A 19,237-nucleotide genomic window follows, 5' to 3' on the forward strand; every position below is an offset into this window, starting at 1 on the left:
TCTACTGTGGAGGGGCTCCTTCGTGGTGGGGCTCCATCGTGGCCATATGATCCCCATTGAGTGGGACCCCGTCACATGGCTCGGTCCCACGACCCATGAGATCATGATCTGAGCTGAAACCAAGAACTGGTCGCTCAACCGACTGAGCCACTCAGGCACCACTTTATCCATTCATCCTTGATGGACACTTAGATTGTGGACTAGCTTCTAAATAATAGAATAAGTAAAAGTGATTGACTATTCTGAGATTAGATTACAACAAAAATTGTGACTTCTATTTCCCTCTCATTCCTTGCCCTGGGGGAAGATAGCAACTTCTTATGGAGAGGTACAAGTGGCCGGAACTAATGAAGGACCTGAGGCCTGCCCATGGCGTTTGAGTGAGCTTGAAAGATTCTCCTGCCTTGAAATGCTTGCAGCCCTGGCTGAGTTGAATGCAGCTTTGTGAGAGACCCTGAGCCAGAGGACCCAGCAAAATGGCACCCACATCCCTGACACACAGAAATTGTGAGAAAATAAGGGATTTTTGTTTTAGGCTGCTAAAGTTGGGGTATCTGTTATCCAACAATAGATAATACAAGGACATTGCTTATTACTCAAAATCACTGTATAAAGCTCCCGAATTCTCTTTGAGAGCTGCAACCAGGGAAAAGCTGGCCATCTCCAGGAATGGTGTGTTTCTTTCTTCTCAGAGATGGTGACAATCACACACCAGGAACCTCAGAGCCAAATTTATGGTTCAATTTTAATAATTATGGAAGACCCTATGACCTGCTTATCTGTGTTCTTACTCCTGTTGTTTCCTTTTATTCTGACTGGTCTTTTTCTTTGTCCTGGTTTCTCAGTTCATTTTTACATTTTTCTATATTACATTAATTATGTTAAGCCATCTCAAGTTCACCTTACAGAGAAGCAAGGCATTCATAAATAATTTTTTTTTTATAAATAATTTAAAAAAATATTTAAGTTTGCACCTGTTGAGCATGGAGGTGCTTGGAGGTTGTGCTGGGGAATATCAGGTAATGGAAACATGGCTCTGGAGCTCTGGGCATTGGCCAGGGTTAATTTGGATTGGGTCAAAAAATATGAAATGTTAATGACAAAAAAGGAAAATACGATGGCAATTGATCACCACCTCCCAGGGGGAGGGGCCAAGGGCTTACTCAGTCACACTGGGTGGTATCTTTCAAATTTATTATTCATCGCACTCTATTCCCCTAAGGCCCTCAGGCCCCGCCCCGCCCATAGCCCCGCCCCTCTTTCCCTATGACCACGCCCCTCCCCTCGGTCCCGCCCGCTGCGAGCGCCGCACCGCCTCTGTCTCCGCCTGCGGGCCCGGCCTCCCGACGGTTGCGCGCTCCGCCCCCTCCCTCTGCGCCCGCGCGCGCCTTCCCCGCCCCGCGGGGCTCTCTCCTTTCGGGGCGGTTGGGCCGCGCGCCTGTGGGGGCGGGGCCCAGAGGAGGCGGTAGAACCAATGGGGCGCGGCGGCGGCGGCGGCGGTGGCGGCGGCGGCGGAGGCGGCGGCGGTGGCGGCGGCGGCTGGGTCGGGCCCCGACGGGCGGCGGCGGCTGAGGTGGAGGCGGAGGGAGGCGGCGGCGGCGGCGAAGGAGGCGGCGGCGGCGGCGGAGGGGGGAAGATGGCGGCGCCTGTCCTGCTGAGAGTGTCGGTGCCGCGGTGGGAGCGGGTGGCCCGGTATGCAGTGTGCGCCGCCGGGATCCTGCTCTCCATCTACGCCTACCACGTGGAGCGGGAGAAGGAGCGGGACCCCGAGCACCGGGCCCTCTGCGACCTGGGGCCCTGGGTGAAGTGCTCCGCCGCCCTTGCCTCCAGGTAGCCCGGCTTGGGGGAGCGGGCCGGGAGCGGCCGAGCTGGGTGAGGGCGGAGGCTGGGGGTGGGGAGCGCGCGGCGGGAGCTCGGGCCTGGGGGGGGCGGCGGGGACCGGGCCGCGGAGGGACCGACGGCGCTGCGAGCCTGGCCGAGGCTGGGGGCGGCGGCCGGGGGGGCTCCGGCCTGAGGGGCGGCCCGAGTGCAGGCCGCCGGGGTGGAGGTGGCGGGGCCGCGAGACCGGCGAGGAGGGATGAGGTGGCAGAGTGTAGCCGGGAGGCCGGAGCGGACCGGGAGCAGTTGGGCAGGCTGGGGCCGGGCTGCGAAGGAGCGAGAGGGGTTCGCCGATGGTGGGTCGGGTCCCGGCCGACTTGACAGATTTCCTGGTTCTCGCCGCGGGGGGGGGGCGGGTCAGGAGTGTGGGACCCTGCCCCAGGGAGCGGTGAGGTCACTGCCCATCGCTCGTCCGGGCTCGCTGCAGCCGGAGGCTGTGCGGCCGGCGTGGACTCGGGGGTTTGCATTTCCCACTGTCTTCCTGGTGCTAGGACAGGTGTTTCTGTGGTCAGGCCTCTTTGTACTCTGTAGCGCTAATGAGAATTTGCAGACTTCTTGAGATGGTGACATTTGCAGGCAAACACGAATTTGACCCTACTCTGGAAGAAGATACCGGCACTTAATATATCTGATTTCTTGGATTTCCCCCTTGTATATTTCAGTGTGCCGGAGAGGGGGAATTGGCCAGACTTTGGGTCTAGTTTAAGCTTCATTTGCCTAAAATAGGAGTATGTCAAGTGTAGTGATAATGTTTGGGGCATTAGGCTGACTTTTAAACCTTGTTGATTAGTATAATGGGATACGCAGAGAAGATTAAAAATACACGCCTAAGTGGAGGGATTGGTTTGTTTTACTGATAACTTTAGGTTTTTAAAAATGTTGTAGTGATTTATCTGTTACATTCTATTTGCTGCACTAGGTTTTCCTAGGCAAGTTACTTTGGAAAAAAAAAAAGGAATTTACATCTTAAAGAGATTGCCTTTTTTAAAAAAATTATTGAGGAGAGTTCATTAAAAGTAGCAAAAGTGAAAGAAATGACTTCAAAATTGATAGGTTACAATTTTTATAGAGACATACTATGCTTAATATTTCACATTTCTTAACAGTGGTTATATTTGAGCAGTTTCTTTCCCTCCTGTTGATCTGTAAATTGCTAGGTAGACTGTAATGTATAGCTCACTAGTTTATTTTGACCTACATATTGGTGATTACATGAACAAGCAAGTATTGGAGTTTGTCTTGTTACAATTTACAAACTTCAGGCTGCCAATCTTTTCCATTTAGACAGCTCTATCTCATTTGCCCTTAAACCAAAATCCTGTTGCTTAAGTGGGAAAATAGTCATCATTATTGCTACATTAAACACAATATGTTTAAAATGTAGATATTAGTTAACAGTTAAAGTATATCAATGTGACAAAAAGCTCACATTTTTGGTTGAGTATAATTTGAACCAAGTCAATAGACTTTAATAGATTCAGCATCCCTTTGAGAACCACAGAGTGTATTTTATGCAAACATTTTTATGTTTATTTCACTTCCATTGGAAAGGACTTTTATACTTAAAAGTATCTTGGCCCGAAGTTAGTTTAATAAATACATAGTGAAAAGACTATCCAGCGGTATATTACAAGTAATTTTTTAAAAAAGGAAATAAAAAACTAAGAAAAATTAAAAAAAATAAAAAAGGAAATAAAAATAACTTGATACTAGATTAGTATGGAATTTAGGCAAAATTATTACAATTTTAGATTTGCAAGCGTTGTAGTCTATAATAAATTTAACTGGGCCTTTTAACTTGGGGGCGTGGAAAGAATGCTTTATGTTATCCAAATTGTATGGTGACGTTTTTAAAAAAAATTTTTTTAAGATTTATTTATTTTGAGGGAGTGAGAATGAGAGAGAGAGAGAGAGAGAGAGAGTACATGAGAGGTGGGAGGGTCAGAGGGAGAAGCAGGCTCCTCGCCGAGCAGGGAGCCCGATGCGGGACTTGATCCGGGACTTCAGGATCATGACCTGAGCCGAAGGCAGTCACTTAACCATCTGAGCCACCCAGGCGCCCACATTTTTAAAATTGACTTGCCTTTAAAAAGGAGTGTTTTTGAACCATGCAATAAGTATAGACTATAAATATTTTCAGTTACATATCCTAAAAGATCCAGGTTTTTGTGCTCTTTTTAAAATTTTAATAAAGTACCATAGAATAATATAAATGACATCAAGTAGAATATTAAAACTATATATAAGTGTACTAAGTATATATAAGTATGTAAGACTAAAAATAACTGGATCTCTTTATAGTTTCAAATGTGAATTTAATATGTCGTGACTGGAACTAATGTTTAATTGTGTAGCTGTGTACATAAAATATTTTAAAATCGATGCTCACTAAAGGAGGATAGGTAAGAAATAAGACATGGCTAACAAAAGGAGTAAATAGCTTATTTGCCATAAACAATAAAATTCTTTTCAAGAAATTTATTCGGTTTCAGCCTGTCTATAAACTACTTGCAAAGCTACATGTGTGTTATGTACCAGACATATGTCTATGTGTGTGTGTGTATATATATATATATATATGAATGTATTTAACAGAAGTACAGAAACTTGGTAATTAAAGTGGCTTCAGTCTGATTAATAAACCAATTGTTTTTTAAGTACGTAGAATAAACATCGTTAAAAGTTTTTATTTTGTCAGAGTGGCTTTAAATAAAATCAAATTATTGGAGACCTCAACTAATTCTTTTTATTTGACCTACGTATTGATTGCTCCTTAGCAGAAGTATTAAAAAATGTGATATCTTAGGAAAAGAAAGTCTGAGCCCAGGTTAGAGTGAGTAGAATTGCAGATAAAGGATGAGAAAAGTTACCCAATGAAAAGAATCCTGAGGAAAGTCCTCCCAGAACCCAGTGTTGACTCACATGACTTTGTATTGCTAAAACTCACTTTATTCTCATTTCTCAATCCTTAAGTGTCTTGATCCAAATAGAATAGAGTTTAATGAGAGAATCTTGAGGGTGTGTGTGTGTGTGTGTGTGTGTGTGTGTGTGTGTGTGTGTATGTAAAGTCCTCTAGTATTTTGGGAGGCATCATTGTCTAAGGGAGTAGTTCCCAGATGTACTTTTTTTTCTTTTCTTTTTTTTTTAAAAAGATTTTATTTTTACGTAATCTCTACACCTGATGTGGGTCTTGAACTCACAACCCTGAGATGAAGAGTTGCATGCTCCACTGACTGAGCCAGCCAGGTGCCCCTAGACTTTGGATTTCAAAAATGATTCCCAAATTGGGAGGGTGCAGTGGAGTTGCCAGTTTTGTTTTGTTTTGTTTTGCCAGGTATAGCCAATAAAAACAGCAACAGTAACCCACATCACTAGCTACTTTTGCCATCATTTCATTTATAAAAAGGATATTTTAACTCGATTTGAAAGGACAGAATTTCAGAGTAAAAGACTTTAAATTGAATCATTTAGCTTTATTAAAAGGTTTGCTTTCTTCTTATTTTTCCTCATTTTTATATAAATCAGTAAATAGTCTGTTGCAAACCTGCACCAGCCTCCCAGCCAATAGTAAAAGGCGAAAGATTAAGTAACCCTTCCTGGTGCAGAGCTCAGATCCAAAGATTCTCGGGGGCTCCTAGCTCTGCTACTTGTTAGACTCTGGCCTCAAGCTAGTTATTTATCTTCATGGAGCCTCAGTTGCTTCTTGTGTTAAATAGGGCTATTAAAGCTTACTTTGCCAGATGAATGGTGGGATTAATGATGATTTAAGGAATAAATATCTGGTCAATTATAGCTATTATCATTGATTGGAGGTGTTACCTGTTTTTGCAGTATCTGATAATAAATGCCTTTAAGTAGTGTAACTTTTTTGTTTTAAGTATAGTCATTTATATGTATTTTAGATTAAATTGTTTTAGCATACTTTATTGCTCCTCCAAGCCATAGTATGAAGACTTCAAGTCCATTTAAAACAATTTCAGGGATGCGTGGGTGGCTCAGTTGGTTAAGCACGACTGCCTTCAGCTCAGGTCATGATCCCAAGGTCCTGGGATGGAGTCCCACATAGGGCTCCCTGCTCGGCGGGGAACCTGCTTCTCCCTCTGCCTGTTCTAACTGCTCTGCCTGCTGCTCTCCCTGCTTGGGCTCACCCTCTCCCTCTCTCTCCGACAAAAAAATGAATAAATAAAATCTTCAAAGAAAATTTTCAGAAGTGTGGCGAGAGGGGCGCCTGGGTGGCTCAGTTGTTAGGCATCTGCCTTCGCCTCAGGTCATGGTCCCAGGGTTCTGGGATCGAGCCCCACATCAGGCTCCCTGCTCGGTGGGAGGCCTGCTTCTCCTTCTCCCACTCCCCCCTGCTTGTGTTCCCTCTCTCACTGTCTCTCTGCTAAATAAATAAAATCTTAAAATAAATAAATAAATAAATAAATTGTGGTACTTTAAAAAAGAAAGTGTGGCGAGAAAGCAATATAATGTGCAGAATATTCTTTATAGGTATTTTCTGCAAGTTACATTAGACCCCCTTCTAAAAAGGGTTTTTATGTTAATAGTACAAGTGATCTTTAAAGATTAATAGGCTTGACAATACCAGTTTTATTTTTATTTTTTTAAAGATTTTATTTATTTATTAGAGAATGAGAGACAGAGAACACGAGAGGGAAGAGAGTCGGAGGGAAAAGCAGACTCCCTGCTGAGCAGGGAGCCCGACGTGGGACTCGATCCCGGGACTCGAGGATCATGACCTGAGCCGGAGGCAGTCACTTAACCAACTGAGCCACCCAGGCGCCCCGACAATTCTACAGTTTTTAAAATTGTAAAACAGTATTTGAAAACCATCAATTCCTCAAAAAATTGCCTTCATTTGCAAAATGTTGAACTAGTACCTCTCTCACATCTTAAAAGAAGTAGTAGTGCCATCTACTTACTACCCCTTTCGTTGAGATCTTACTTTTTTTTTTTAAGCAAGCTCTACTGCTCAGCATGGGGCTTGAACCCAAGATCAAGAGTCATATGCTCTACTGAGTGAGCCATCCAGGCACCCTGAGATCTTACGTTTTTAGAATAGAACTTAGAAATCTTTGCTGCTCCTTGCTTTGTCCACCTAGACTCAGAGGTTAAACAACTTGTCCAAGGTAACACAGTTAGTTGCAGACTGGGACTAGAAACCTGGCTTTTAGAGTACTTGTTTAAGGACTGGCCCCCTACAATTTTTTCAGTTGAATTCTTGTATAGATAATGCATTTGCTGTTTCACATTTGAAGATACTAAAGCATACATGCGAATAATCTTTTTCATACCCCTTCACCCAGACATGCAGTTCTCCCTCTCCGTAAGCAGCTGTGAAACTTTCCAGAGCCATTTTATGAGTATACAAGCATAAATATGACCATATTATTCTTCCCATTTTTAAACATAAAATTATATTACATATTCTGATCTATACCCTACTTTTTGCTAGCAGTCTTTCATCACCACATATTTTTAAGTGCTTATATTCGTATTTGGTGCAATGTTAATAACTGCTAGTATGTAAAAGAAAATTTGTTCCAGTAGTTAGTTTTGACTCACAAATAAAATGTTGGTTCTTATGTTACTATTGGTTCTTGGTATGGAAATTTCAGATGCAGTATGAACTTAGAGTATAAGAGGAAAGAAGATATCACAAAGTAACTGGACTGCTGTAGTGTTAGAGATAACTGTTAATACTTAAGATAATGCTTACTGTGTGCAAAGTAGTGTTCTAAATGCTTACTTATTTAATTCTCTTAACAGTCCTCTGAGGTGCTTTTATCACCATTTTACAGAAGAGAAAACTGAGGCACACAGCATATAAATGAAACTTGATTTAGATAATGCAGTGGCAGAGGCCTGATTCTAACCCAAGCAGTCTGTCTCAAGAGTCCGAGTTCTTTATTACTACTTTGAATTCCATTTAGATCTAATATTGATCAAATGATACCCAAATCAGCCAAGTTTTTTAAAACTATGCAAACATGGGTGCCATTTTTTTTTTTTTTTTTTTACATCTGTACGCCAAAAAATGCCTAGAGTTTGCATTGTAGCTTTTACTTGTTTATAGCAATTTGCGGGGGAAAGCAAGGACACTACTATGAAGGTGCAGTATTTGAGAAGTAAGTTTCTAGAGTGTTTGCCTTGTAAGCCTAAACTTGTGAAGATAAGGCATTTGTCACACCTAGTCAGTGAACAGGTATGCAGGGGGGTGGCTATCAGTAAGACTTAACAGAATTGCCAAGGGAAGGAAGATAAAAGGGCATCTAGGCACCTGGGGTGGGGAGGGGAAAAAGTTAGTTTGAATTTGTACTAGGGTGGGGAAGCTCTTTCTGAGAGAGGTGTTGAGTCATGGATCTACTGTGCAAAGAATCAGGTGAACTGGGCCTGGGGTGTGGTGCTGGCTAAATCACCACACAGAAGTAGGAATTTAAGGGGCGCCTGGGTGGCTCAGCCGTTGGGCGTCTGCCTTCAGCTCAGGTCATGATCCCAGGGTCCTGGGATCGAGCCCCGCATCGGGCTCCCTGCTCCGCAGGAGGCCTGCTTCTCCCTCTCCCACTCCCCCTGCTTGTGTTCCCTCTCTCACTGTGTCTCTGTCAAATAAATAAATACAATCTTAAAAAAAAAAAGTAGGAATTTAAGAGGGATTCATTTCCATATGATTTGGAAGACGGTAGCTATTTGGGGAGAATAGCTAGTGGTCATATTTGAATGTAACACAGACCCACCTGCATTGGGAAATGACTGGAATCTAGAGCTTTTCCAGAAAAATGCAAAACCAGGCATTCTTGTAAACCGCATGTTCTTGTAAACATGGACAAGACTTAAAAGCACTGAGCCTTGGGTTTCTCTTCTATATAGTATTTGTACACAAATGCACTAGACTGGTATTAGATTATTAGTTTTCAAAATTTGTTCCCCCAGCTCCTACTTGTGTGGCAGTGCAGCAGGGATTTCATAAGCGTTTGATTCACATTTTAACATGTTAAACTTTAAAACATTCATAAACATTTATATATACTCAAATGCGTAACATGCTAAATTTTAACACAGTAGAGACCACTGATTTATACTGCCAGGTTATCTCAAAGCAGTTATGCCGGTGGAAAAAAGTGCCAGTCTTAAAAGTTTACATACTATATGATTGCATTTATATAGCATTTTTGAATAACAAAATCATAGCGATGGAGAACAGATTAGTAGTTGCCAGGGAGTTCAGAATGGGGGAAAGGGTGATTTGGTTAAGGAAGGTAGCATGAAGGAGCCTTGTGGGGAAGGAACAGTTCTGTATTTCAGTTGTGGTTACAGGAAGCTACAAATGTGATAAAATTGCATAGAAACGTACATGTAAAACTGGCGAAAGCTGGTAAACTCTAGATTGTACCAAGGTTAGTTTCCTGGTTGTGGTATTGTACTATAGTTATGGGAGATACTACCTTTGAGGAGGTTTGGCGAAGTGTGCCAGGGACCATCCTGTGCGTTTTTTGCAAATTCCTGTGATTTATAGTTATTTTAAGATAAAAAGTAAAAAAGAAAAGGAAAAAATCAATGTATTTAGAATATTTGAGGGAAAATAAGCAAAAGGAAAAAGTTAAAATTACCCATAATGCCAACACTCAGGATAAAAATCCTTATAATAGAGTTTCTTGCTTTCTTTGTGTTTATACTTGAATTTTTAATTCTGTTGATTAGGATTATTGGTATTTTAAAAATTCAGGCAGTGCTTGTTTGCTCGTGTAAAATTATATCAGCAAATTACTCTAGAACTCTCATTGTGTTATGCTATAACGTGACTGCCTTATGCATAATGTACTGATGTCATGATTATTATATATTTTAAGATTTATTATTAGAGATTTAACTTAGAAATGTTCTTCTACTTAGACTTTTGGACAGGTATAATAAAATCTTTAGATAGTATTAATGTGCTATTTAAAAAAACAACAAAACTCATCATTTGCAACTGCTAGAGATCCAGAGAGATTTGGATCAGGTTTTTCTTGATACTGCTCAATCAAAACAGAACAAGTCTGACTGCCCCAGTCATCCATAGTTTATAAAGTTTGTGTTGATCAGAAGACCTTCATTGTAAATGTCATAAACTTGAGCTTTTAAAATACACTGATAGAATGAAATATTGCTTTAATCTGTTTTTCATTATAGATCCACATAAAATTTCATTTGGAAAAAAATTTTTTGCTAAAAAATTTTTTTAAACTATAGGGATTATAATCTATACAGTTTCTTTCGTTATTAGCATCTATAATTTAGGGGAATTTCAAGGATGCTGTTATCCTGTTGTGTGATTATTGACCTTTTTAAAAACGTTGTTTTTGAGAAGTAAAATAGTGGAAGATCCATGACAAAATAAGAATTAAAGTGGAGTATAATCAACCCCACTGTTTTTTACAAGTTTGATTTATTTCCACTTGTGCATTGTGCTAATAGTTAAAATCACAGAGATTAGAGCAAAGGGTACCTGGATTGAAATCTCGGTTGCATAACTTAATCTCTCTTTTGTCTCAGTTTCCTCTTCATAAAATGAGGGTAACAGTAGTGTCTAACTCAGGATTATCGTGAATATGAAGTACACCAATGCACCAGTGTTTATAAACAGTCTTAGCACAGCACCTGGCACAAAAGTAAGTGCTCATAAAATGTAGCTATTATTTTAAAACATGGTTGAGATCATACTATACGTATTTTATATCTTTTTTTCCTAATTTAACATGTTACAGCTATTTTCTCTTGTTCTTAGAAATTCACCAGTAATGCAAGAGAATGTGAGGAGTCCTGTACCCTTGTCTTTGGGTATTCTCATTATTTAGGCCTTCATGAATTTGTTTTATGAAAACTGTCATCTCATTGTTTTGATTTGCATTTTCCCCCAACATAAACAAGTTTTAGTGGCTTTTCACGTTTTTATTAATTGTTTGCATTTCTTCTCTTGAGTCTTGCCCATATACATCTTAGAATTTTTTATGTTGATTAGACAAATGCCTTACATATTTAAAGGCTATGGATATTTTATCATTTGTTATTAATATTTTTGCCATTTTAGTTCACTTTCATTAATTTTTATAGTACATAGGTTTTTTGAAAGTGTATGAAAAAAATTTTTTTGTAATTTTTTCCCATAGGTTTTTTTTTTTTTAAAAGATTTTATTTATTTATTTGAGAGAGAGAGAATGAGAGATAGATAGCACAAGAGGGAAGAGGGTCAGAGGGAGAAGCAGACTCCCTGCTGAGCAGGGAGCCCGATGCGGAACTCGATCCCGGGACTCCAGGATCATGACCTGAGCCGAAGGCAGTCGCTTAACCAACTGAGCCACCCAGGCGCCCCCCATAGGTTTTGAGTTTAGAAGGGCATGTCTCATTCTGATACCAGATGAATGGGTATTTATGATTTCTTGTAGTTTTGAAAAACAATTCCTTAATCATGTAGAATGTAGCTTACAGGTTAGATGAATCTGTAACCTAATTTTTGTATAGACATATGTTAAATGTTCACTTAAATTTCTTCTGGTGATTGCCTGTTTATACCTTTGCCCATTTATTTCTCTCCTAGGTTGTCTTTTTTTTCTTACTGGTTAGCGGAAGTTCTTCAGGTATCATAATAATTTTTTGTTATATGTATTACATGTATTTTCTCGTTTCTCATTTGTCTTTTAATTTCATTAATGGTATCTTTACTCAGTAGAAGTTTAAACTTTTTTATGTGGTCCCGTGTTTGATTTCCTGATAGCTTTTGGGTTTTGTTTTTTTTGTTTTTGTTTTTCTTTCTTTAATCTTGTTTAGTGAAATCGCTAGCATCCCAAGATTTTTTTTTTTTTAACTTTCATGTATTTTGTTTGGATTTTTTTTCATATTTAGCTCCTTTAGTTTGAGTGGAATTTACTTTTGTGTGTGGTGTGAGGTAGGGATCAAACTTTTTTCTAAATTGATAGGCTTTTGCTTAACTCCATGTATTAACTTGACCATATATGAAATGCCACAAGAATTTCCTTATATACATAGGGCCTCTTTCTGGATTCTCAATTCGGGTCCAGTGATATGTTGTCTGTGCTTCCACTCATTTCCATTACTACAGTCCCTCTCTCCCCTATGGCTTTAAATAGTAAGTTTGATACCTGATATGAGCAAAAATGTTTTAAAATGAGCAAATATGCTCATTTTAAAACATTTCTTGGCTATTCTCATGCATTTACTGTTTCAGGTGAATTTTAGAATTTATTTTGATGAGCTCTAAAAAACAATCCCAATGAGATTTTGATTAGAATTGTACTGAATTTATAGATGAACTTGGGAAAGAGTCAACCTTTACTCACATCTTCCCATCAAGGAACAAACATATCTATTTATTCTGGAGTTGCTAATCTGTTATGATTTTAAACTAGATGCCCATTGTAGTTTTGCTTTATATGTAATTAATGTGGTGCTAGAAATTGAGAAATGTTATGATGGTATTATGGACAGGGATCCCAGTAACATAATTCTCTCCAGTCTGCAGCCTCTATTTTCAAGTCTATAGGGCCCCTGAGGAAAAAAAATTTGTATTAGATATTTGTACTTGCAAATGAAAAACTTAAGATACTTTGCATTTTATTCTTAACTAGGACTTGGGCACCAAACTTCCAAGACAAAAGACTGGAATAAGTCCAGCTGAGTTCATGTGGAAATGCTTTTTTTTTTCCAATCCAGTTGAGCTTAAATTGTTTCAAACTAAAACAGTCTGTGAGTTGGACCCCTTTCATCCCCTCAGTTCTCAAACATAGCTAGATTTTTTTCCCATGTGATGTGAGCAAAGCCTGCTCTATCTAACTCATTCCTATCAGTGCTCAGGGCCATGTAACCAGAGAGCACATTTGCTTTGGTTGACTGCTGATCTGGCCTTGGCCACATGCCTTAGGCCTTCTCTGCCCAAGTAGTAGGTTTGACCCTGGCTCTCACTTAGAGAAGAGAAAGCCCTCTTGAGGGCTTCCCATACCACTTCAGTCACACGGAAGAAGCAGAAAAGTGAACCCGTACTTGTGTGCTGACCTTTTAATGGTGATTCTATCCAATAACTCACAGACCCAATCAGGGCTTTCAAATCTGTCCTCTTCCTGAGAGTCAGGGAGAAAGACAGTGAGAGGGGCCTTAATTCCTCACTTCCAAAGGTAACACAAAAACTTTCAGCCATTCTCAGAAGCATTGGTTTTTCTTTTGGGTTGTTGCTTGTCTCAAATCAACCAGAAAGAGATGGAGTAAAAACTGGCTTGCTAAGTATTGCACATAACCCATATCCTTTCTTAACTGTGCATCAGCCTGCAGTGGGTGACATTACTCAGGAGACGTTCTCTTCCCCTGCTTAATGGTTCATGACATGTTCTTGATTTTCCTCCTACCACTTAGTTCCTTCTCAGCTTTCTTTACTGGCTTCTCCTGTACCTGCCCGTTAAATGTGGACATACCAGCCATCAGCCCTATACCCTCTTGTCAGTCTTCTTTCCCTCAACAGTCACATTCATGTCCATGGCTTCACTCACGGATGAACCTAAAGTTTGTATCTCTATCCAGGAAATTTATGTCACCAGGCTCAAAATTTCTGTCTCTCCTTTGAACTCTAAATCTGCCTATCTAATTGCCTGCTGGACATCTCTACTTGGATGTCTCCAGAGTACTATAAATTTAACATGTCCACGATTTAATTAATGTTCTTCCCCTGAAAATGCTCTCTTTCTGATCCCAGTGAAAGCATCACCACCCAAGCAGTTGTGCAAGTCAGAAACCTGGGAGCTGTCTTTGGTTGTTTCTCCACCCTCCCCCTCCCCCACCAAATCCAATCAGCCACCAGGTCCAGTTGCTTTTTTTAACCTTTTTTGTTCTGATTTGTAACATAGATATGGAAGAGTCATTGAGCTGTGCATCTTTTTTGATGTAATAATCACAAAGCATAACCCTTGTAACCAACATTCAGGTCATTAGACGATTGCCAGCACTTCAGAAAGCCTTCCTTTAACTCCCTCCTTATAAAATATACTCTTCCTCCTTCTCAAAATGAACTAACTTCTGTCCTGACTTTTATGATAATCACTTTCTTACTTTTCTACCTAAGGCTGTATCTAAACTTGGTAGTTTAGTTTTCCCTGCTTTTTGAACTTTATAAATAGGACCATTTAGTTTGTATTCTTTATTCCAGCTGCTTTCATTCAGCATTATCTTGAGAGATTCATCCATGTTTTATGGAGCTATAGTTTGCTTCATTGCTGAGTATTCTGTCATACAAGTATGTCACAATTAACTTACTCATTTTTCACTCTTTTTGAACGGACATTTAAGTTGTTTTCACTTTGCAGCAATTATGAATAATGCTGCTATGAACATTTTTGTGTATTTCAATTTTAATATATATGTATATTTTTAAAGATTCTGTTTATTTGAGGAGTGAGAGAGAGGACATGAGCAGGAGGGAAAGGGAGAAGCAGGCTCCCCAGTGACCTGGGAACCTGACATGGGGCTTGATCCCCGGACCCTGGGATCATGACCTGAGCTGAAGGCAGACCCTTAACCGACTGAGCCACCCAGGTGCCCTTCTGTATTTTCAACATTAGTTGGTAATGCCAGACTGTTTTCCAAAGTGATTGCAATAATTTCGATCCCTGCCAACAACGTATGAGATTTCCTATTATTCCACCTGTTTGCCAAACCTTGGGATTGTCAGTCTGTTAAATTTTATTAACCATTCTGGTATATACATAATGGATTTTTGTGGGTAGTTGAGGTGTATTTCATATATAATAAAATGCAAAAATTTTGAATGTACAGCTTGAAAATATTTTCACATATTTGCATGTGCCACTACTCAGATGAACATTCCCATCACCCCAGAAAGTTCTCTCGTGCTCATTTTCAGTCAGAAGCTGTTATTCTGACAATCCTATTTTGACTTCTGTCACCATAAATTTGCTTTGCCTATTCTCGAACTTAATGTAAATGGACTCATAACAGTATGCACTCTCTTGTGTCTGGCTTCTTTTGCCCAGCATCATGTTTTTTGCAGTTCGTCCAAGTTGTTGGTTTTATCAGTTATTCTTTTTTTTATCGCTTAGTGCCATTGTATGATTTTACACGCACGCGCGCGACGCACACACATACACACACACACACACACACATATGCTCATTTCTTGGGGGTATATATTGAAGAGTGGATTTTTGGGTCATAGGATAGGTCTTTAATTTTATTAGAAACTATAGAACTGTTTCCCAAAGTGGTGGTTCTATTTAACACTCCTATTTGGTTTTAATTTGCATTTCCCTGATTACTAATGGGATTGAGCAGCCTTTTATATGTTTATTGGCCATTTGGATTATCTTCTCTTTGAAAGGCTCATTAAAGTCTCATTGAAATCTTTTGCCCATTTTTCTGCCTGGTGTTCATCTTTTGTCTTACTTATTTTAAGATATTTTAAGATACATTTGCATATGTGTATATGTGTATATATGTACACGTATATGTATGTATATATATGTATAAATATGTATATACATGTATATGTTTTCAGATAATCTGTATTGCAGACACCCTCTTCCGCTCTGTGGCTTGCCTTGTCTTTTCATTTTCTTAAAGGTGTGTTTTGATTCACAAAAATTATTAATTAACATGGTCAACCTTTATAGTCAGAGCTTTTTTGTATTCTGGTGTTGAAGATATTCTGCATGAAAATATTTTGTCTTGACTTTCACATTTTTTTTTAAATTATTTTTTTAAAAGATTTTATTTATTTGACAGAGAGAGAGAGAACAAGTAGGCAGAGAGGCAGGCAGAGGGAGAGGGAGAAGCAGGCTCCCTGCTGAGCAGGGAGCCCGATGCGGGACTCGATCCCAGGACTCTGGGATCATGACCTGAGCCAAAGGCAGCCGCTTAGCCGGCTGAGGCACCCAGGCACCCTTGACTTTCACATTTAGATCAACAATCTAAGTGGAATTTTTTTTAATGGTCTGAGTTGGGGTCAGTTTAATTTTTTTCCTATGTGACTATCCAGTTATTATTGTGGCACCAATTTAAGATCATTCTCCCTTGCTCTGTATGTAGAGTTATTTTTCCATAAATCAGCTGATTGTGTGCAAGAGGATTTGTCTGGGCTCTTCTATTCCATTCTTTTATTTGTTTGTCTTTGTGCCAGGGTGCCACTATCTTAACTACTCTATTTCAGCAGTTCTCCTGGGACCGGGTGGGTCCAGACCTTTTTAGAGGGTCATTGAGGTCAAAACTGTTTTCATAGTGATAATAAGATGTTATTTGCCTTATTTACTCTCATTCCCTCACAGTTGTACAGTAGGTTTTCTAGAGGTTGCATGACATGTGGTATTGAGACAGATTGAATACAAATGCAGGAATGAGAATCCAGCTGTCTCCTGTTAAGCCAGATATTAAGAAGATTTACAGAAACGTAAAACACTGCCTTTCTTTTCACTAAATTTTTATGTTTTGGAGAACAGTTATTTTTCATAAGGAATTTCTGTTAATATATAATCAGTTACTTGTTATTTCTTTCAAATTTTTATTTAAACTCTAGTTAACATACAATGTTGCTATTTTTAAGTGAACAAATATTTCACAATTATATTTTAATTTCAAATACGATAAATATAATACATTAAAATCACATAAGCTACAGCTCTTTGGAGTGTCAAGTTTGAGAATTACTGCGTAGTTTTACACATCCTGATAACCAGTAGATAATAAGTCTTGGTTGTTTTTGGCCCCTTGCACTTCCATATACACTTTAGAATCAGCTTGTAAGGTTCCACAGGAATACTTGTTAGGATTTTGATTGGAATTGGCATTGAATAAGTTTAGGGAGAGGTTTTGCACATCTTCCTAACAGAATTTTTAAAGAAAAAAAAAAAGTCTGCATAGAAGTACATTAAAAAAAACCATTTAACAAGAAAACAAAGGATATCTCTGAAAAACGTGAAACTTTAACATGGGACGTATAATAATTGAATAAATGCTGAAACATAACTTGTTCTTGGATAGGATAACTCTCACATTGGAAAGATGTCAGTATCCCCTCTAAATTTTTGTATTGCATATTGCTAGATACACTTTTGCGTTTTGTCATTTGTAAAATTGAGATAGGCCTTAAAATTGAGGATACCTTCCAGGGGTGCCTGGGAGGCTTAGTCAGTTAAACATCTGACTCTTGATTTTGGCTCAGGTTATGATCTCATGGGTCTTGGGATAGAATCCCGAGTCTGCTTGGGATTCTCTCTCCTCTCCCTCTGCCCCTAGTCTGGCTTGCATGCACGCGCTCGCTCTCTCTCAAGTAAATAAATATTTAAAACAACAACAACAAAAAATTGAAGATACCTTCCAGCCACTTCTGGCCATGTAGTAGTGGTGAAGAAGTTTTATTTATGAACATCTTAACAAACTTGCTGTATTTTACTTATTTTCCTTTCAATATAAGCACAACTCATATGTGATATAAAGACAAAACAGTCTGTAAGTCTAAAAGAGCTATTTTAATAGACCTAAAAGAAAAATCCTCAGTGTCAAGGCAGCATTCTGTCAGGGCTGCAGTGCCCCTTTTTTTAGTGCTACATAAAACTGTACAGTTTACATTGAAGGTATTTTGGAGTTGATAAAACATAATTTGTAAATTCAGTGAAATCCCAGTTAATATTTCCACAGGCTTTTCAAAATGTGATTTTAAAGTTTACATGAAAGAACAAAAGTGGAATTTTTCATAAAAATATGAAAATCAATATTCATGCAGGGAGGAATACTGCGGTTAAAGTCAGTGTTAAAGCTCAAGTAATCAAGAGCAGCAGAACAGACAGGTTATCCCTGGAACAGAGTTGAGAGTAGTGATAACCTGATTTGTAGAAATGTCATAGGTAATAAAGATGAAAACAGTGAATTCTTCAGTAAGTGGTATTGGGTCAACTGAGTTAGCCATTTGAGAAAAAAAGAAAGGTAGCTTGTCATCTCACACACACAAAAAAGAAAAACTTTTACTGAGATACAATTCAGAGATAGGAAAATACACATATTTTAAGGGACCAATAATGCATTTTTATGTAAGTACCTAGATCAAGATACAGACTATCTCTGGCACCCCCCAAATTTCCTTTATATGCCTCTCAGTCAGTACCAACCCCCCTCACTGGTAGTCCGTTTTCTGACTTCTACCCATAGATTAGTTTTGCCTGTTTTTATCTCCAAATAAATCAAATCATATAGTAAGTCTTCTTTTGTCTAGCTGCTTTTGCTCAACATTATGTCTATGAGATTTATTTATGTTGCATGTAGCAGTTCTTTTTTTTATTGTTGTGTAGTATTAATATGCCATGCTTTATTCAACTGCTAGAAATTTTTTGGTTGTTTACATTTTCTTTTTTTTTTTTTTTGGCTAAAATGAATAAAACTGCTTAGAACATTCTTGTATGTGTTTGATAGGTGTTAAGTTCTCATTTGTTATTGGGATTGAGTGGAACTACTGGGTCCTAGGATATATATGTTTAATTTTAGTATCTATTGCCAGACAGTTTTCCAGGGTAAGTGTACTTACTGGGTTGCACTCGTACCAGCAACATAAGAGAGTTCCTATTGCTCTTAAGTTTTACAAAATCCCAGAAACCATAAAGAAATTTGATGAATTTGCATAAAGACAGAAAAAACTTAGGCATTGCAAAAACTAGCATAAACAAAGTTGGAACTCCAAAGATAAACTGGGAAAAAATATTTGCCCTGCATCATGTTCAAGGAGCTAATTTCCTTAAAACAAACAAACAAACAAACAAAAACCCAGTAATCCTTTTAAATAAATACAGGAAAGACCAACAGCTCAATAGATAAGTAGGCACAGGACATTCAATGACAGTTGAAAATAAACACAAGTAGTTCTTAAATAGGACCTTTCGGTCATAATAAGAGCAAATGGGAACTATATTGAAAGAGTTTTTAATATATTAGATTGGCAAAGATCAAAAGTTTTTATTAACTTGGCTAAGATGTAGAGAAATAATGACTTCCATAGAATAATGGTAGGATTCTAAACTCTGGAGAGCAGTTTGATAATATCCATTAAAATTAAGAATGTATGTACCTCAAGTGGTAAGGATAAATTGTGATGTGTTTATACAATAGAATATTACAGAGAACAAGAATGAATGAATTAGAGTTTACACACAAGATAAATGAAATCTTTAAAAAGGGGGGAGGGTGCCTGGGTGGCTCAGTTGGTTAAGCATCCAACTCTTGGTTTCAGCTCAGGTCTCATGAGACTGAGCCCTGTGTCGGGCTCTGCACTGAGCATAGAGCTTGCTTTAGATTCTACCTCTCTGCGCAGCCCCCCCCAAAT

At 39.0% G+C, this 19,237-nt stretch overlaps 1 protein-coding gene across 1 annotated transcript in view; it reads left to right on the forward strand.

Annotated features, from left to right (window-relative positions):
* Positions 1–1,474: 1,474 nt before the first annotated feature.
* VKORC1L1 (vitamin K epoxide reductase complex subunit 1L1) overlaps positions 1,475–19,237 on the forward strand; it is a 58,538-nt gene continuing 40,775 nt past the window's right edge. The window contains exon 1 of the mRNA XM_028109986.2: positions 1,475–1,830. Coding sequence (XP_027965787.2) covers positions 1,475–1,830 — 356 coding nt within the window. The remainder of the gene's footprint in view (positions 1,831–19,237) is intronic.

The sequence above is a fragment of the Eumetopias jubatus genome, unplaced genomic scaffold, assembly GCF_037043125.1.
Source record: "Eumetopias jubatus isolate StellerSeaLion01/CBP00866 unplaced genomic scaffold, mEumJub1_p1.0 scaffold_12, whole genome shotgun sequence".
NCBI lineage: Eukaryota > Metazoa > Chordata > Mammalia > Carnivora > Otariidae > Eumetopias > Eumetopias jubatus.